The sequence below is a fragment of the Pectinophora gossypiella genome, chromosome 9, assembly GCF_024362695.1.
Source record: "Pectinophora gossypiella chromosome 9, ilPecGoss1.1, whole genome shotgun sequence".
Classification (NCBI taxonomy): domain Eukaryota; kingdom Metazoa; phylum Arthropoda; class Insecta; order Lepidoptera; family Gelechiidae; genus Pectinophora; species Pectinophora gossypiella.
The window spans coordinates 14,048,808-14,068,954 of NC_065412.1; the positions used below are offsets into that span (position 1 = coordinate 14,048,808).

A 20,147-nucleotide genomic window follows, 5' to 3' on the forward strand; every position below is an offset into this window, starting at 1 on the left:
TTCACTCATTTTAGAATCATTAAAACCACTTGTGAATGTCAATATTATATTAAGATATCTTCTTTTTCTTCTAATCCCTTTATTCCTTATTGGGCTTATATGTAGGGCTCGAATAACATATTTACACTCCTCGCGATCTTTTGCAGTCTCCGTGGCTTGCTCCCATGACATGCCGACAGTTTTCGACTCTCGGCCAACCGAGCGGTGAGTATCGCCAGGTGTCTTTGGGCCGCCCCCTTTTCCTTTCCACGCGCACACCAGATCAGACCTCGATATGAAGATACTAACTAAAATCTTGTAGGCTATATAATAATAATAACGTTTATTTTCTACAAAAAAATAGGTATAGTGCATTACAAAATTTCTTAGGCTTTGTAATGCACATTTATAAGTAAATTTCATAAGCCTCTGCAGCCGAACTAGGTGAAACCTGTATCTTAGCATGCAGCGCATATGAAGACTGTCTTACGACCGCTTTGGCTTTATCGGCTAAAGGATATCCTCGAAACAAACTCTGCAATAACCTCTAAATATTAATGCAATAAAGTACTAACTAAGCTCCATTATCAAGCGCCACTGGGCTACTACTTTAGCTTACATTACACAAGAACACATCTATCTCCCTAGCGATGTCCCGTGTTCATCGGTTCCACTTACCTAACCTGAAGATTTGACTAGTCCGGTTTTTTACAAAAGCGACTGCCTGTCTGACCTTCGAACCCGTGCGTCACATATGTAAGTTTTAACGAGGTTTTTCTTTATTTTTATGATCGAAAAATGAATTCGAAAATCATAGATTTAGGTCCGTGCTGAATTCAAACTTGCGACCTCACAGTAGAGTCAAGCGCATTTCTAACTGAGCTACCGCGGCTACACACAAAAACTCATTCAACATTAAATATGACACCATTCTACCATTTCTCTACAAGTTATAACAATATGTACTTGCATAGCAGTATCACATTCTTATTCAGTGAACACAACCAAGTGCCGATTTTCCTCATAATATTAGCTATTGAACAAAATGTCAGAATCAGGAGGTTATTAAGGGGTTGTTTTCTACCAAATAAATGCGTGCTCGTTTGAAAGGAAAGAGAGGGGCGTAGAGTGAAAGGGTGGGGGCTGTCTAGCTACCAACCCGTGCACGGCGTTTGCAGTGGTCGGCCAGTGATCTGCCAAACGCCTCACGAGGCGGACGCGCGCTCTCCCGACCTCTAACCACAATACAAACTTTTCACGGAATTCCCGTGAAGTAATACTTTCCAGTATTACCACTCGGCCCCCCTTAATCGCTTCTTCGCGTGTTACAAATACAATTCCAAAGAGTTTGACGTGCATTTTACCGCATAACGAATATGTTTTTTATGTCAAATGTTGAGTTTATCAGGATGCGGTAGTAAAAGCTTTAAAGTCTTCGAAAATTAACGGTTGCGTTCGTGTTATTACAAAGAATATATCGTTTCTATTTCTATTTACAGCCATTGTTTGAGCCCCGCGTTGGGCGCCAATTACGAACGCTAGTTAAGCGTAGCCGTCAGAGTCAATTTTAAAATTGTCGCGTCAATGGTCTCGCCAATTAGAGAATAAATTGATTTGTCTTTTGTAGTAAAAATGAACGTTATGTGTCAATTCAGTTTGCTGAACAGTGGGAAGATGTTGCTGGCACTGTTTGTGTTGGATTCCCTGCTGGCGGGAACCACCGACGCTACCGCACGTAAGTTTTAATTTTAAAACCAATGTACACAGAGGTGGAGTCGCGTTCCGGGACGGAAAGCGGGTGTTTAGAACCTCGCTGCACTGCTCTTGGATTTCTATGTACAATCAAAGAGCAAAAGTTCAGTCACTGAGCCCAGCGAATTATTTGTAAACAGTTGTGAATATATGAACCATTAGTTGTCATAATTATAAAATTAATGTTTATGTAGGTGTTTTGGCCTAATACAAAAACGATATGTAACCAGAAGGTCTTAAGTGCAACCAGTTAATTGCAAGAAACTGATTGGACTTTTGCAGGTTATCGTACAACCGGTTGAATATAAACCGGAATGTTACAAATAATCCCGCTCCCGTAACGCTCCCGACCGCGTCTGTGTACATTTATCTTAATATCATAAATGCGGAAGTAGCTCTGTCTGTCTGTCTGTTACCCCTTCACGCTTAAACTGCTGAACCGATTTAGATGAGACGTGGTGATAGTTTGATACTCTGACAAGAAGAGGATACTATTTATTCCCAAAATTAACCTCTTAGGGGATGCAAAGAAAGTATATTTTTTTTACTTTTGATGGGTTTGCTCTTGGCCCCAGACTTGCCCGAAGGCATTGACGACGCCTAACATGGAGTGAGCTTGTCCAGGAAATTATATTATACCTAATTACCTAAATAAACTTTTTTATTATTATTTGTATGTCGTTACCATATCTCGGGCCTATGGAGTTCCGGACTTTTGGAAGGCGTGCGTGGGGCCGATGCCAACACGTAGAGTCCCCTTAAGACAATTTAATCTAAATGTGGTGTGATTATTCTTATTAATAATTATTATTATTATATTGTTAACAAACCTAAGTGTTATTAAACAGAACGACTAGTTCAGTACAATTAGTGATTATATTTCAATAAAAATATCATTTTACATTAGCTTCAATGCGCGGTAAGAATTAAATCTATCAATGTACGTCAGCTAGTGTAGTGACGTTAATTAGCATAATGATATTTTAGTCGAGATTAGATCGATCGATTCTTTTCTATTTAACAGTATGTATGATCAAAATTATTTTTCCCAACAACACCAATTAATTAAGTAATAAATGTTTTACCAGGCAAACAGACAAAATAATAAAGATATATATTTCTTTGTAATACAATAATAAAGGTGTCAAAAGTAGTTTTATTCATTCTTTTTGTACAATTTCAATAATATATTGTATTATTATTTTGCAATTTTTTCAATTTCTCTTTATTACCTATATTTTTTTGTTCTTAAAAGTGTTTATTATTATTTATGTTCTGTATGTCTGCCCAAAATGATAAAAGTTTTAATGTAATTGTAAAATCACGCTATATAAAGTTCCGGCCAAGTAGTTAATACTAACTGCGGCAAATCTACAATAAGTCACGTCAAAAAAAAGTACCTATATGCACTAAGCCGCTATTATTATATTTGTACAAAATTTTCCTGTACCCAAGGTTGCCTGGAAGAAATTGCTGCATGAGCAACAAGGTCGCCTTTTGTGCTTTTCTGTATATGTTGTACTTATCTCTGTATTTTGTGTCCATTATGCTCAATAAAGTATTTTATCTATCTATATACAGTATAGAGAACAATTGATCCATCAGTTTATTTCCCTTCTTCACCGCAAGGGTGATAAATAGGTACCTTGTTACATTCTTATTTCAAAACGACAAATCGAATCAAATCAAATCAAATATACTTTATTGCACACAACATACAAAACAAATTTACACAAATGATAATAGATACAGTACAATCTGGCGGCCTTATTGCCAATTTCTTCCAGGCAACCAGTGGAAAGGAAACAAGGAAACAAGCAAACATCGACAAGCAAGAACTAAGTTTATAACCGCCTTATTAATCCCGGTGGGGACATATAATATTAAGTCCGGGACTCCATAGGCCCGAGATATGGAAAGATATGGAAACGACATACAAATAATAATAATAAAAAAGTTTATTCAGGTAAAACCTGCGACACACATATCACAAAATCACTTTGTGATCCCTAGTTTGGTTAGGACATTTATATAGGATTTGGTTAGGACATTTATATTTATATAGTATAGGACGGCTGATCACCTGATTGTCCGAAAGTAAGATGATCCGTGCTTCGGAAGGCACGTTAATCAGTCTAGGTTACTACTTACTGATTAATTTAAGTATGTAGTCATTACATGAGCAAAAAAAACTTTATTTCTTTCAATTCATTTCAATCCTTGCTTGAAGTTTTGTAAACATAGATCCGAATATGATCTTTTAAGTAACGCTTTTGAAATGAAAAAGAAAAAAAAAGTAACTAAATGAAGACGGCGACATGGTGCTCTGTTTGGTGGCAGGTGATTAAACCATCGCCCGCATAATGGTTCATAATTTTAGAAAGGACACAATCTTTCAATCGGTTTCACACTTTCTACGTTTTTATATTCGTTTAAGGTCCATCATAAAAGTATAAAGTCTTTAGCTTTTTTAACGTGACTTATTGTAGGGTTGCCTCAGATGTCATTAATTAAGCTGAGGGCTTTCACCCCGTTCAAAATTTAAGACAACAGGCTTGAGGATGCTCGCGAATCGTTGCTCACGGCGTCCTCAGAGAGGATTCTCTTTGAAAGAAATCAACCCTAGTGGGCCGAGAAACGCGCGATAAACGTAGAGTGACGGAAATTGTCGACTACGTCGCCGGCGTTGGTATCGGAGTCCTGAAGTGTTTCTTGTCGCGAGTTGATTGGTCGCCTCTATGGCTAAAGTAATTGGGTCGTCAAGATCGATTACTTCTCCTTCCTCCTTCGTTTTTTTTTAGCAAACACTGCAATTTCATAATTCTAGAACGTATTCACGGATCGATCACTGTTTCCTAATCACTTAGATGCCCGAGGGAGTATGGTTAGCATTCTAAAGTTGTGACTGGCTGCTGTCGAACTTCAGACGATAAATTGTCAGACGGATAGTAACTTGACTAACTCTAAATCGGTTTACATCTAGGCTAGTCATTACAGACCAATTAAAGTTGTTTGTTGTCGCCCTTAAATTGGTTTATTGAGTCAATTTACATTTTGTGTTTATTAAATTACCAATTATTCATCTCCCTAGCATTATTCCTAACCTAATCTAATCCGAAGATTTGACAGGTCCGGTTTTTTACAGAAGCGACTGCCTGTTTGACTTTCCGACCCGCGAAGGGCTAACCAGCCCAATACCTCCGAAAATGCATTTCTTGGGAATGTGGGTTTCCTAACGATGTTTTCCTTCACCGTTGAGAACGTGATAATCATTTATGATCCAAACATGAATTCGAAAACAAAGTCGGCTGTCATTGGTTTAGGTCTGTGCTGGATTCGAACCTGCGACTTCAAAGAGAGGCAAACGTTCTACCAACTGGGCTACCACAGTTGCACGACTAAATTAACAAGTAATATTAATATTTACTAATATTACACTATAACAAATTATAAAATAAATTATATTATTATAACTTTTTTAATCTATAGTTTTAATGGACATACATACATACATAAACTCACGCCTTTTTCCCACCGGGGTAAGCAGAGACTATAGAATTCCATTTGCTTCGATCCTGACACACTTCTCTTGCTTCCTCCACATTCATCAATCGCTTCATACACGCACGCCGGTTCAGAGTAGGTCGTATTAAACCTTTAATGGAGATAAATTGGTAAATATCCTATCCTAAGCTGACATTGTACGTTTCCTCAAAATCTATCTTCGAACGAATATCAGGGGGTCTTAAATGGCTACACTGAAACAATTCATCTAAAAAAGTAATTTGTGTCCCATCCAAACGCAATGTTCTAATTAAACCATGTACAAATGTATGTAAAATTATTATTTCATCCCCCGTTAATTACGCTATAATTAACCAGACGGTATTGGCTAAAAGTTATGGAGATTGACAAAATAAAATCTGCTAGCTCTGTTTGCCTAACCAAAAGTCGGCACTCCATTCTACCCCGGAAGGAAATAGCGTGAAGATATGGCATAAATTACACGGAAACTGACTGTATTCTGTTTTTTGCAAGGTTGCGGTTTCGGTCGCCGTCAAGTTAAAAAGCGTCTCGAGTGACCCAGTAATGTAGTTTTCTTATTTGTTCTAGAAAACTAGCTACGCTAGATACCTTCTGACACATAATTTAATAGCTATAGAAGCACTAACAATATGAAATCTGATACATATTTTGATGTCTATAGAAGTACTAACAACAAGAAATCTGATACAAAAATTGATGGCTACAGAAGCACTAACAATAAAAAATCTGATACATAGCTTGATGACTGTAGAAGCACTAACAATTAGAAATCTGATACATAATTTGGTAGCTATAGAAATACTAACAAAAAGAAATCTGATACGTAATTTTATAGCTATAGAAGCACTAACAATAAGAAATCTGATACATAATTTGATAGCTAAAGAAGCACTTACAATACGAAATCTCCTAGATAATTTGATGGCTATAGAAGCACTAACAATAAGAAATCTGATATATAATTTGATGGCTATAGATGCACTAACAATAAGAAATCTGATACATTACTTGATGGCTAGAAGCACTAACAATTAGAAATCTGATACATAATTTGATGGCTATAGAAGCACTAACAATTAGAATTCTGCTACGTAATTTGATAGCTATAGAAGCACTAACAATAAGAAATCCGTGATAGCTTACTTTTGGAGAACGCTTGATTTAGGCTTCGTAGTGTTTTAAACGTGAAAAGTCAAAGGAGAAAAAACAGATAAATTGTTTTATTTCTATTCACAATTATCCGGCTTTATATAACTTGTGGCTCTGCCCACCCGGATATGGAGCATGACTTTATGTGCATAGAAGCGATTTATAGTAATAATAAATAAAAAAACCTTACAACCTTTCATTACGGCTTTAGGCTTTAGCAGTTGTCAACTTTCACGCAAAGAAAAACATTTAACACGACTACGACAACAAAGTGTAAACTGCCGAGTTGAAAAGGCTATCCTATTAACATTGATATTGGATTCAAATTGTGTTATCTATGAAATTAAGGTGAAGTTAGGGAAGGTATTTAAGGGGAATCACTCCCCTATTTGGATTATCGCGGCTAAATTTGACGTGCAGTCAATTAGCGGAGGTAGGGTCCGCCGCGGGAGACTTCGCAATTTGTCAGTGACAAGTCCGGAAGTTTACAAGCCTTGTCTACAGCTAAATACAGTACCTACCTACTACATAATAATAAATCAAACGGTTTGAACATAATTTATTCATAAAAATAAATAGTCAAAATATGATTACTTCTGAACTCTATTAATACTAGCACGTGATTATACGATAAACAAGCGGCAATTGAAAAAATATTAGTTCCTTATACTTCCTGTTTGCGTAGAAGTTTTTTTTGTTTTTTTTTAGGAGTTGTGGTAGCCTAGTTGGTAACTTTTTAGCTCTCACTTTAAGGTCGCAGGTTCGAAGCCCAACACAGGCCTAAACCAATGTGTGTCGAATTTGTTTTCGAAGTCATGTTTAGATTATAAATTATCACGTGCTCAGCGGTGAAGAAAAACATCGTAAGGAAACCCACATTCGGAGATATGTGACATACACTGTATTGGGCTGGTTTTCCCTTCGCGAGTGGGAAGGTCAGATAGACAGTCGTTTAAAAAACCGGTCCTGTCAAATCTTCAGGTTAGGTAAGTGGACCCTGTGAGAACGGTTTCTCATCCCCATTATCCGGTGATAATGCTGGGGAGAAGAATTAGAAGGTTTTTAACCGACTTGAAAAAGAAGGAGGTTATCAACTTGATCCGCATGTATGTAATTTAGTTGGAATTGCACAATATTTATATATGCCAGCCAGAATGGGCTTCTGAATACGTGTGGCAAGTGTCACGAGCATAGGTTTGTATGTTCTCTCTCTCTATTTAAGAGCTGCGCTCTTGTCGGTGAAGTAATCGCCAGGTGGCCAATCATATTTCCTCTCCGGTTCTCTATAGTCTTCAATATGGTTGTCTTTTCTTCAACTTTTGGATTTTTCAAGGTTTGTATGTATATAAGTATATTTCATAGTTTTTTTTATATAGTTTTTGTTGTCGGTTTTTATTGTTATGATGTGTGAATGTACCTCATACATACAAAACAGAAATTCTTTATTGCAAACACAGAATAAAAAATACAATATAAGAGAAATATTTATGTCGATTCCATTAGAATTGTTGTATGGAATCCTTTGCCTTTGTTTAATAAATTCCAATATTGTTTTTCCATTAAGCGAGATATGGTATTTTTTCATTAATAAACTCATGCGTTGAAAAAACGTCGGGAAACATTGCATAATTTATGTTCGTCTTGCATTTCTTAACAGGAAAGCAAAAGGTCTTGATGAAAAAAACTTTATTCTCGTCAGTAAATCAAGGTATGTCCGGAGATCTTCTTCTGGTGTCAGGGTTACTATTGAGCCACCAAAGGCCCCCCACATGGCTCATGTAACGACTACTTACTTACATCAGTAAGTAGTAACCGGGACCAACGGCTTAACGTGCCTTCCGAAGCACAGATCATCTTACTTTCGGATAATTTGGTGATCAGCCAGTAATGTCCTAACCAAACTAGGGACCTCAAAGCAATTTTTGTGATATGTCCCGACCCGGAATCGAACCCGAGACCTCCGGATCGTGAGGCCAATCCTCAATCACTGGACCACGGAGGTCGTTAGATCGGAGGTGTCATCATCCCTCTAAATTACACACATGCGGCTCAAGTTGATACTCTCCTTCTTTTTGAAGTCGGTTAAAAACTTTCTACTTCTTCTCTCTAGCATTGTCCCGTTTCTCACAGGGTTCGCTTAACTAACCTGACGAAGGTCCGAATTTTTACACAAACGTCTGCCTGACTGACCTTCCAACCCGCGAAGGGAAAACTAGCTCAATACAGGGCAGGTCTCATACCTCCGAAAATGCATTTCTCGGGAATGTGGGTTTCCTCACGATGTTTTCCTTCACCGCTGATCTGCGTTGAGCTGAGCAAAATTTCACTAATACAAACATACATAAACTCACACCAGATATCGCTAGGGAGATGATGATGACCATTTCAGATGGTGATACGGTCACCACCGTCAATTGTTGGTCTTAAAGTCGGTGAAACGCGGGTATTGAGTTCATCAACCGCTACTAAACTTCTGACTACCCTAAGCTTTATATTTATTTATAGTATAAATCAGGGTATCCTGATAATGAAATTTCCATATATAGTTTGTTAGGTATTCATATTGCGAAATGGAATTAATTAATCTTAGACATGAGAGGAGGGAGCGACGAATGTGGTGGTGTTGTAAAGAGTTTTTATTTATGACGTCAAAGTACTTAACTAGCGACTTGGAAAGCCTTCACTGATGGACTTTTCTGGTAATTTAGTTAAAGAAGCCGAGTTGCTTAGAAACATGAATAAGTACACAATATTACGCCTAATTCCCATTGGGGTAGGCATAGAGCACGGAAGTCCACTTACTACGATTCTGACTCACCACTCTCGCTTCTTCCAGTCTCTTCTTCTATCTTGTGGGTTGTGAGGTAGATTACTAACTCCATCAACCCTGGTGCCAGGGTTACTGTATTCAGCTGTCAAAGGTCCCTGATATGGCTAATGACTACTTACTTACATCAGTAAATAGTAACCGGGACCAACGGCTTAACGTGCCTTCCGAAGCACGGTTCATCTTACTATCGGACAATTTGGTAATCAGCCAGTAATGTCCTAACCAAACTAGGGATCACAGTGTTTTTTGTGATATATCCACTCCCGGGATTCCGATCTGACCTCCGGACCTCCGGACCTCCGGATCGTGAGCTCAACGCTTAACTACTGAGGCTGATTGGTGGTAGAACCCTGGCCGTTAATGGCCCCTGACATGGCTCAGTAGGGCTACCGTGCGCAGCGTGTAAAAAAAATAACATACATAACATAAACTGCCTATAATTATACGTCCCACTGCTGGGCACAGGCCTCCCCTCAATCAACCGGAGGGGGTATGGAGCATACTCCACCACGCTGCTCCACTGCAGGTTGGTGGAGGTGTTTTTACGGCTAATAGCCGGGACCAACGGCTTAACGTGCCTTCCGAAGCACGGAATCATCTTACTTTTTCCGACAATCAGGTGATTCAAGCCTGAAAAGTCCTTACCAAACAAAGGACAGACCTCCAGATCTTGAGCCTAACGCTCTAACCACTAGACCACGGAGGCTGTTGAAAAAAAATATCATTGGTATTTATCGATTCTGACGATATAATTATGTCGTTTTGTCGATTGGCGCTAATATGGGAACCCAAATTAGTCATGTCTTTCTGTTAAAATCACACGGCACTCATGTTAGAAAAAAAAACGAACTTATTGATTTCGACCTTTATTGAATAGATCGATTATATCACGTTGCATATTTTGGCTCTGTAGACGTCGTTAATTTTGTTGTCAATGTTGACGATATATAATTGTTGTAGTCAAAGACGGATATGCAGTTCTCGAAATGACTTGTCTATCCTAAGTTTGATCAACGAATACATCGGAATAACCGCTTGGAAAGCAATATTAGGAGCCAAATTGCTGAAACCAGGACCTGGACTATACAAGTGCACCCCGGGCACTTTATACAAAACATTTCTTTTTACACAGACACTACACATTGCCGTTATCGTACACGCGCATCTATGTGTGTGACGTCAGACATCACACGATTGAAAACTAAAGTATGTCCGAGGGGGCTCACCCCCAACAGCGTGGTGGGGAGCGGAGAGTTGCCGTTCTACATGTAATATTATTCTTTATTCTATGATGTAGGTTGTGAGACGCTGCAATAGTTTTCGAAGAATGAGACTTTCGACATTAATGTATACAGGGTGTTAGTGACGTCGTAACGAAAACTTTGAGGGATGATTGAGACCATGATTCTGAGATGATATGAAGTGGAATTTTCCGTCGCAAAAGTATGGAACAGAAAATAATAAAAAGAAAAACAAAAATTTTCATGAATTTTCCGACTGAAAATTCCACTTGATATCAACTCAGAATCATGGTCTGAACCATCCCCCTCAGTATTCGTTACGGTGTCACTAACATCCATACTTACTTGTATGGGTACAGTATGTACTTGTGCGGGGTGTAAGTGACATCGTAACGAATACTGAGGCGGATGAAACAGCTGATTATTCTGAGTTAATATCAAGTGGAATTTTTCATCGCAAAAGTATAGAATTGAAAATAATTTTAAAAAACTAAAAAAAATCATGAATTTTGCGACGGAAAATTCCACTTGATATCAATTCAGAATCATGGTCTGAATCATCCCCCTCAGTATTCGTTACGATGTCACTAACACCCTGTATAAGTATGTAATATTGCACGCCCGATTGGGTTAAATTGTACCTAAGAACTGTATTTTTTTCTTTTTTATAATGTACTTATAACATCTTTTTTTTGTACTGTACAATTGCAATAAATATGTGTCAAAATTCACGATTCCAAATGTTAACTATAAATTTTGTTAAAAAGCCCTTAGTAAATAAAAGACCAAAAAAAAATATTAACTATGTTACCAACAGAATAAAGATAATTTTGAGTTTGACTTTGTCTGAGTCCATAACAATATCCACCTTCCAATTGTGAGAGTACAGGCGAATAGTTTGTGTAGTAACATTGCAATAGTCTGGCCCAGTAAGGTACCTATCTATCTACCTTTGACCAAAAGGCAAGATAGAGTATTGTAAGTATATACGTAGTTGCCGAGAAACGCTTTCTGTACAAACCATTGAACTCCGAATGGGATTCATGAATAGAAATTCTCTCCTACCTATACAGTTCAAACTCTCTGTATTAGTAATATTTCAGGAAGATACGGACTTGCCGCAGATAAGTCGAGCAATCTATAAGAAGTTATATTGTCTTCTTCTTCTATCGTGTGGTTTGTGAGGACTACCAACCTCATCAACCCTGGTGTCCTGGTGTGTGGTGTGGTTCGGGAATGCTCCTAAAGTGGGAATGTTATCATCCATCATCACCAGCCCATTAACGTCCCCACTGCTGACCTTCCCTACACGGGCCTTCCCTATGGAAGGATAGGGGACATCGAGCCTTAAACCACCACGGCCCAGTGCGGATTGGTGGTTATTAACGACTGCTAATGCAGCCGGGACCGAAGGCTTAACGTGCCTTCCGAAGCACGGAGGAGCTCGAGATGATTTTTTTTTGTTGTCACCCATCCTATGACCGGCCTTTGTGAAAGTTGCTCAACTTCAACAATCGCAGACCGAGCGCGTTTACCGTTGCGCCATCGAGCCCTCTCAGTGGGAAGAAGGGAAAGTGGGAATGTAAAACTCTTTAATAGTAAAGACACTGGCTGCTTTTTTTTTCAAATTGTTGTTTCTTTTATGGTCTATCTGCCTAAAGGTTAAGTAATATGGCTCTTTTTACAGTTTTTTACGTCTTTTTACCGTCGGGAACTTTCCCGGGATGGCACGTCACTGGTTCTCACGTGACTGCGACCTGATTCTTGTCACTATCGTGTGTCGCGTGCCGTCGAACTAATTTAATCAAAACACGGCTTATAAAGGGTATTCGGCAATGCCACAGGCTATATAGGCGCAGCCGACTCGCTCATTAACGACTTCAAGGAATTTATTGAATTAATTAACTAAAGATTTATATTGATAAGCGTTTATTTGTGAAAGAATTGTCACAGATATTAAAACAAAAATAAACAAAAGTGTTCATAAAAACAAAAAAATATATTATATACGGTCGAATTTAGAACCTCCTTCTTTTTTGAAGTATGAGACGTTCCTTATGTAAAAATACGATTCAAAATGTAATTATTTTATCTATTGAATAAAGGTAAAAAAGAAATGCTAGGTGTTGTACTGCATAAAAGTTGTTCTCGCTTCCTAGATGCCGCATCAAACTCAGACAACACTATTCGTTAGTTCGGCTGTTTACTACTTACGAATTGTATGCAGATAAAATAGATTTCTTCTTCACATCTGTTCCTCGAATAAAAAAACTGTTTTTTTCTATAACAGATACTGTTAATAATTGAAGTTGTTACTTTTTCTAACTCTAATTTAATTTTGTAATTAAGTACCTAAAGTATTAGTGCATGTTCTGTCCATCTGTAAGTGGCAAGGCGCTTAGTTTTTTTTATACGTATTAACTGCAAACTACCACGTATCAGTGTACTTGCATTGGTTGACCAAATAAATAAATAAATAAGACAGTAATGATTTGAATGTCTCGGAAGGGGTAGTCAGAGATTGTATAGTATTTATATACAACCTACATGGTTACGTCTCATGTCAATATAGCGAGCCCATTGCTATTTATCGGACACAAATCCTTTGAACCGCGATAATCATTTTTTATAAAAATTGTATCCCATTTGATTCTACAGCCGGGCAAATGTCTTGATTCCTCCCAATCTCTTATCACGTAATAAATAAAAAATAAAACCATATAAATAAAAGAAATAAGAGAAACAAGTGGTCTCACGATATCCAAAAATAAGAAACTGACATAATTCATATAACAACCTGTTATGTATGTGGGAGGGAGCGGAGAAAAACACTCAAGCCCAATTCCCACTGTTTATTTTTAAAGTTTTATAACAAAATGCACACACAAGTAAGTTTTTTGAGTAATTCTTCATAAAACATTTCCAGTACCACGCGCACACACTTTCGCCATCTTTCCTAATCTCCCGTCCCTTTCACTCCTTACCTCTCACACTTCCGCTATATTCAGTTCCTTCCGTCTTCGCTCGTATCTTCCCTCCTTCTCGTACACCTGTACCTCGCATATCCTGTTTCTCTGTCTTTCAATTCCGTCTCATTCCTTCTCCTTTATCTTACCATCACCTTACTCTCTTACACCTCAAACACCTACACACACTCATACCCCACATTCGGCCGTCCTGACCACCAGTCTGTCCTCAGACTGCAGACTTCAGGATGTATTCATCACCTTACATTCTGTCATTTTCCGTCATACATCATCAAGTTACATCTTATCATCTTATATGTATCTATTAAATATGTTTATATAAAAAAATATGAAATGAATTTGTTGACTCTACCATACAACAAAAATATTAGGTTTAATTATAAGTATAGCCTTAATTATCCAGAGTTTAAAACAACAAGTAACACTTTGTATATTCATTATGTAGGCATAGTATTGTAACTCTTAGTTAAATATAAATAGGTTTAAGTTTGTAAGTTGCAGAATCTTAAAACATAGTTTACTTTTAGTTATTAGACTTTTATTAGATTTAAGAAAAATATAGGTAAGTAAGTAACATCTTAAAGCTTATTTGTACTATTTTAGGTTACACAACTTGATATAAAACATAAGTCATACTTTCAGTTTTTTACTCCTAATAGATTAAAGAAGAACGCAGGTAAGTTACAACATAGTATTTTTTTTTTATTCTTATAGTTTACTTATACAGATTTTTACTTCTTACTTTATGAAACAACTTATGATTTTATGAATTAAATGTTATAAACATCCAAACAATTGTTTTTATCTTAATACAATCTTAAAGTGATAGGTGCTCTACCTAATTTGCTTCACATCCATTCATCTTTCATCATAACATGCAAAGAAAAATGAAATAATAAAAAAAAATGAGAGAAAATTCTTCTTCCCTGTAAATAAGTAATATATATAGGTACCTTTGATATAGATGTTGTTAATCTTCTGGCCATTTCTTCATATTGTCAGCAGAGGATGATGTTCTTTTGGAGCCCTCTGTGCTGTCATTTACCTTCTCTACATCATAGCGGTCATTCCTCTTCACTTTGGTGACCTTGTAGGGTCCTAGAAATTTTGGTTTCAGCTTCATTCCGCTTCCAAATTGTGTTCTTTTGATGGCTACGAAGTCTCCAACTTTGTATTTATTACTTTCTTCTCTGTTTCTATTGTAATTTCGTTTATTTTCTTCCTGTATTTTCTGTATTTGTTCTTTAGCTTTTCTACGTAATTCCTGTCTTTCTTCTATAAAGTTGTCTCTTTCTTCTTGCTGTAGTAACTCATATATTCGGTCATCTTTACCAGTTCTCATTTTTGATCCTGTTAGTAGTTGGAATGGAGTGGTGCTGATGCTTCTATGGTGTGTGCTGTTTATTGCTCTTTGTACTCTGCTCACATGCTTGTACCATAAGCTTGGATCTTCAATGCATAATTTTGTGAGAACAGATATCAATGTTCTGTGAACACGTTCTACTTGTCCATTTCCGCGTGGAATGCCTGTGGTGATTAGTACATGCTCTATACCTTCATCTTTACAATACTGTGTAAAGTCATTGCTCGTAAAAGCACTTCCGCGGTCTGTAATAAATCTTGCTGGATTCCCGAATGTTTGTTGATGTATCTTCAATTTATCTATTGTCTCTTTTGCAGTCACGCCTTTGGTCGGAAATAACCACACAAACTTTGTAAAGCCGTCAATGACTGTCAATATATTATTATACTGTTTCTTGGTCTCAGTCATGGGCCCAATATGGTCAAGATGTATAGTACTTAATGGTGTCTCTCCTTTGTCTATTGGGTTAAGAAATCCTTCCTTCTTGTTCTTCCTTGTTGCTAGTAAGCATGGTATACATGTAGCTATGTAGTTCTGTACTTTTACTTCCAAGTTCTTTATGTAGTAGCTTTTACTGATAAGTTCTATTGTCTTCTTTACTGCAAAATGTCCATTTGAGTGTGCCTTCTCTATTATACCTGTTTCCATGGCCATTGGTACTACTAATAGCTTCTCTGTACCCTTGTAGAGTAATCCATCTTGTAAACTATAATCTTCATATGGTTTATCTTTTAAAATAGCACAAATCGCCTTTATTCCTTCATCTGTCTCTTGAGCTTTTCTTAAGCTTTCATGCAGGTTATTCAGCAGGCCTACAAAAGGGTTGCGGCTGAGTGCATCTACATGCTGCATCTTCTTTCCCGCTCTGTGCTCAATAATAAAGTCAAATTCCTGTAAGAATAAAGCCCATCTGGCTACTCTAGCCGTTAAATCCTTTTTCTGTAATGTCATCTTGAACGCTTGACAATCCGTGATAATTCTGAACCTTATTCCATGTAGATAATGTCTGAATCTTTTTACTGCTTCGATAACAGCCAATGTTTCTAGTTCATAACTACTATATTTCTTCTCATAATCATTAGTCTTCTTGCTCATGTAGTATACTGGATGTATATCTCCATGTTCATCTTTTTGCATCAAAATAGCACCATACGCCAAGCTGGAGGCATCTGTATGTACTTCTGTCTCATATTTTTGGTTATATATCTTCAAAACTGGGTCGTCTGTTAGCTTCTGTTTTAGTGTATTGAATGAAACTCTTTCTTTTTCTCCAAATTCGAATTTTGAATCTTTTCTTAACAAATTGGTAAGTGGACTTGCAATGAATGCGAAGTTTGGTATATACTTCCTGAAATATGATGCTAGGCCCACAAAGCTATGTAATTGCTTGAGTGTCTTAGGCTCTGGGAACTTGGCCACAGCTTCTATTTTGTCCTGTGATGGTCTCACTTCTCCATTTTCAATTCTGTGTCCCAGGAAGTTGATGTTCGTCATAAGTAGGCTAGCTTTTTTCCAATTTATTTGCAATCCATAATTGGCTGCCGTCTGAAGTGTCATCTGTAGTCTTTGCAAGCCCTCCTCTTCATCTTTTGCTGTAATAATAATATCATCAATGTAAACAATCATCCAACCTCTTGTTATATATTCTCTGAATATGACAGATATAAACCTCATAAAATAGCTTGGGCAAATAGATAAGCCAAAAGGAGCCCTTGTGAATTCGTATTGACCATTGTGGGTCACAAATGATGTGTACTTTATCGACTCTTCACTCACTGGTAGATGGAAAAATCCATTCTTCAGATCTAGACAAGTAAACACTTTGGCATCAGATAATTTATCTATGCAGTCGTCAATGAGTGGAAGGGGAAATTCATCTTTCACTATCTTTGTATTTATTTTTCTATAATCAATACACACTCTTGCTGTCCCATCTTTTTTCCTAGCAACTGTCACTGGACTACAATACTCTGAATGACTCACCTGTACTATTCCACTTCTTTTCCACTCGTTTACCTGATCTTCTACTTCTCGTTGTTCCTTCAGAGATAACCGTCGTGGCCGTTGAACTACTGGAACTTCGTCTTTGAGCACAATCTTCATCTTGATAGGTGACTCGTAGATCTGATGTGGTTGGTAGTTTTGCACTAACTGCTGGACTTCTTTTCTTACCTCGGTGTTCTTGATGTGACCTGTGGAACAAAGATTATTCACCTCATCCTCATTCTCTTTACACAACAAACTACACATCCACTCTTCATCTTTCGGCATAAACCACACTGAGCACCTATTTATAACTGTAGTTACTGTCCTTAAAAAGTCATTTCCTAGTATGATTTCGAATGGCATGCACTCTTTTGTCACTTCGTAGAACTTTACGTTGTAGTATTTTCTTCCATCTATGATAATTTCACATGTAATTGCGCTGTTTGCCTTCACTTTGTAGTTTCCAAGTCCTGATAATGTTAAACTTGTATTTATCCGCTTTCCGGTCGAAAATCCCGCACTAATCTCTTCACTGATTATATTTATATCGCTTCCGCTATCCACAAGACAGTTTTCATAACATTTTCCTTGAATTTCAATTGTCTTCAACAACTTTTTCTTCATATTATCGTGTAAATCGTGTTTGTTTACATTTGTTCCGGTGGATTCGCCATTTTTTCCGTCATAACCTGTTATCTGTGACTTGACCTTGAGTAACATTGGGCTGCTAACTTCATTGGTCGATATTTGACCATCCGTTTCTATCTTCGTTTTGTATTCTGATGAATGAATCTCGGAATGAATCGTGTATGTTGAATCGTGTTGAACTTCGTGAGTGTCCTCGTTGGAAGCAGCGCCCTCATACTGCAAATTGAAGTAACTTTGCTTCAGTGGCTGTCTCGGTCGTTTTCGCCAATCTTCATGCGGCCGATGTTTGCCGAAGTTATCCGATGTTTGATAAGTCGTCGTATGCGGTTTTTCTCTCTCCGATGATTGAATTCCTGTTGTTGGCAAAGATGTCTTCGCCTCCATTTTGTTTTCTGGGCACTCTGGAGCAATATGACCGAACTTATTACATCTGAAGCACTTAACACCTTGCTGGCGATACGGACATTGTTCTGATAAATGATTATATTTTCCACAGCTGTAACATCTTACTTTTTGCGCTTGAAAATGTTGATATCTGTCGGTCTTGATAAATGACGTCGTTCTTTCACTTCGTTGTTTCTTGATGTTTTCTTTATATTGTTCATAAATCTTGAGTTTTTCCTTTAACTCCGAGTAGGTAGTGATACCATATAGCATAAGCTTATTTGTTTCCAAGTCTTGTATGCCTTCGATTATATATTTGATAGCTACATAATCCGGCATTCTTCCGCGTTTACCGAGTTCACGCATGATGAAAACATATTCCAGATACGACTCATCTACACGTTTTTTGCGTGCAGACATAACTTCGTGTGCCGTCTTCTGGTCCATCACGTCTGGAAATTCCTTCGTTATGGCAGTCTTTAATTCGTTCCAGCTTCTGAACGTGCTTTCGGAGCGTAACCATAACGCTGCCGTTCCTGTTAGAGATCGCCTGGCGAAGAGGAGTGTTTGTAGAGGACTCCACTCGCATATCTCTGCGTGGTCTTCAACGTCTTGTACCCATTTGGTCACTGGGTATATTTTGTCAACCCCGTCGAAATTAGGGATAACGCCGTATGAAAGTTGTAGCAGAGCATCGCCGCTGCCATCGCCGTCGTAATCGTCTTTATCGTCTTCATATTTCGTCTTCTCCTTTGTCGTCGTGGCCATACCGCGTGGCATGTCGCGTCGTTAGTCTTGAATGTGTCGCACCGCGTGGTTGAAATCCGTTTTCCGTTGGACGAGCCCCCAAAAATGTGGGAGGGAGCGGAGAAAAACACTCAAGCCCAATTCCCACTGTTTATTTTTAAAGTTTTATAACAAAATGCACACACAAGTAAGTTTTTTGAGTAATTCTTCATAAAACATTTCCAGTACCACGCGCACACACTTTCGCCATCTTTCCTAATCTCCCGTCCCTTTCACTCCTTACCTCTCACACTTCCGCTATATTCAGTTCCTTCCGTCTTCGCTCGTATCTTCCCTCCTTCTCGTACACCTGTACCTCGCATATCCTGTTTCTCTGTCTTTCAATTCCGTCTCATTCCTTCTCCTTTATCTTACCATCACCTTACTCTCTTACACCTCAAACACCTACACACACTCATACCCCACATGTAGGTACCTATAGTTGTGTGCGGCTGCGCCCGCCACCATCATTCTTTGAATAAACCAGTGTGTGTATAGCCGTCACTCGTTTCACTCCTCTTTCTCGTTCAAATACTTAACACAACCCAAACGCGTTGTACGTTGCTGGAAAAAATATTAAGAACCGCTGAACTAGGCAGTCGTAAACATTGAGTGAATTTTAACTTATCAAACTCCATCGTCCTTTTCACACTTGCCTTGTAAATATAAATAAGAATATAAATTAAACCTTTAACTAACATATAACGGCATCCGTGGTCTAATGGTTATATTAGTAGGCCACGGTATAGAAGAAAGAGGTTTGAAGGGCCTAGTGAATGCGAAACGCGCGCCATACAAGTATGAGCAAATAGTTCATACTTCAACTTTGCACTCCACTCGTCCGCAAACTTTACGACGCACGGAGCTCCGCGATAGTATATTAAAAGGTCGTCTTGTGTATTATAACCTGCAGGGCAAAATACCAAATATCGACTACGATGCAATGAGATCCCTCCTTATCACAGGAAAGCTAAAAATCTTAGTATGGTCGGCCATTTATAAAAAAAAAACTTTTGTATGCAGTATTTTACGAAGTAATGATAAATTTGCAGCCTATCACATAAAATTATATATATTGCTGGTAAAATGGCTATGGAATTTGGGAAGCAGTAGAGCTATCGTAGTTACCTGTTTGCAGGAGTAGTAGTAAAAGAGAGCGGAGTTGAACCGGCGAAAGCGGTTCTCATGCAAAATGCGCGTTAGGGCCGTTCCAATCTATTTCTTCTATTCCGTGAGTAGAGCTTACGATCTAATGATGATCCTAGGTACAAATCCCGGTGGAGACACGTCAAAAATCGCTTAGGAGACTGCCCTTGCTTCAGTCACAGGTTATTAAATAGTTACATAGAACCATAAAATAAAGATTCATCATCTCCCTAACATTATCTCGTTTTTTTGTCCGCTTAGGTACCTAACCTGAAGATTTGACAGGTCCGGTTTTTTACAGAAGCGACTGCTTGTCTGACCTTCCGACCTGCGAAGGGAAAACCAGCCCT

General features: G+C 38.0%; 1 protein-coding gene across 1 annotated transcript in view; it reads left to right on the top strand.

Moving 5' to 3' along the window:
* Positions 1 to 1,192: 1,192 nt before the first annotated feature.
* The window catches only part of LOC126369672 (lachesin-like), a 41,876-nt gene continuing 22,921 nt past the window's right edge, over positions 1,193 to 20,147 (top strand). The window contains exon 1 of the mRNA XM_050014232.1: positions 1,193 to 1,714. Within this exon, the coding sequence (XP_049870189.1) occupies positions 1,612 to 1,714 (103 nt within the window). The 5' untranslated portion in view covers positions 1,193 to 1,611. The remainder of the gene's footprint in view (positions 1,715 to 20,147) is intronic.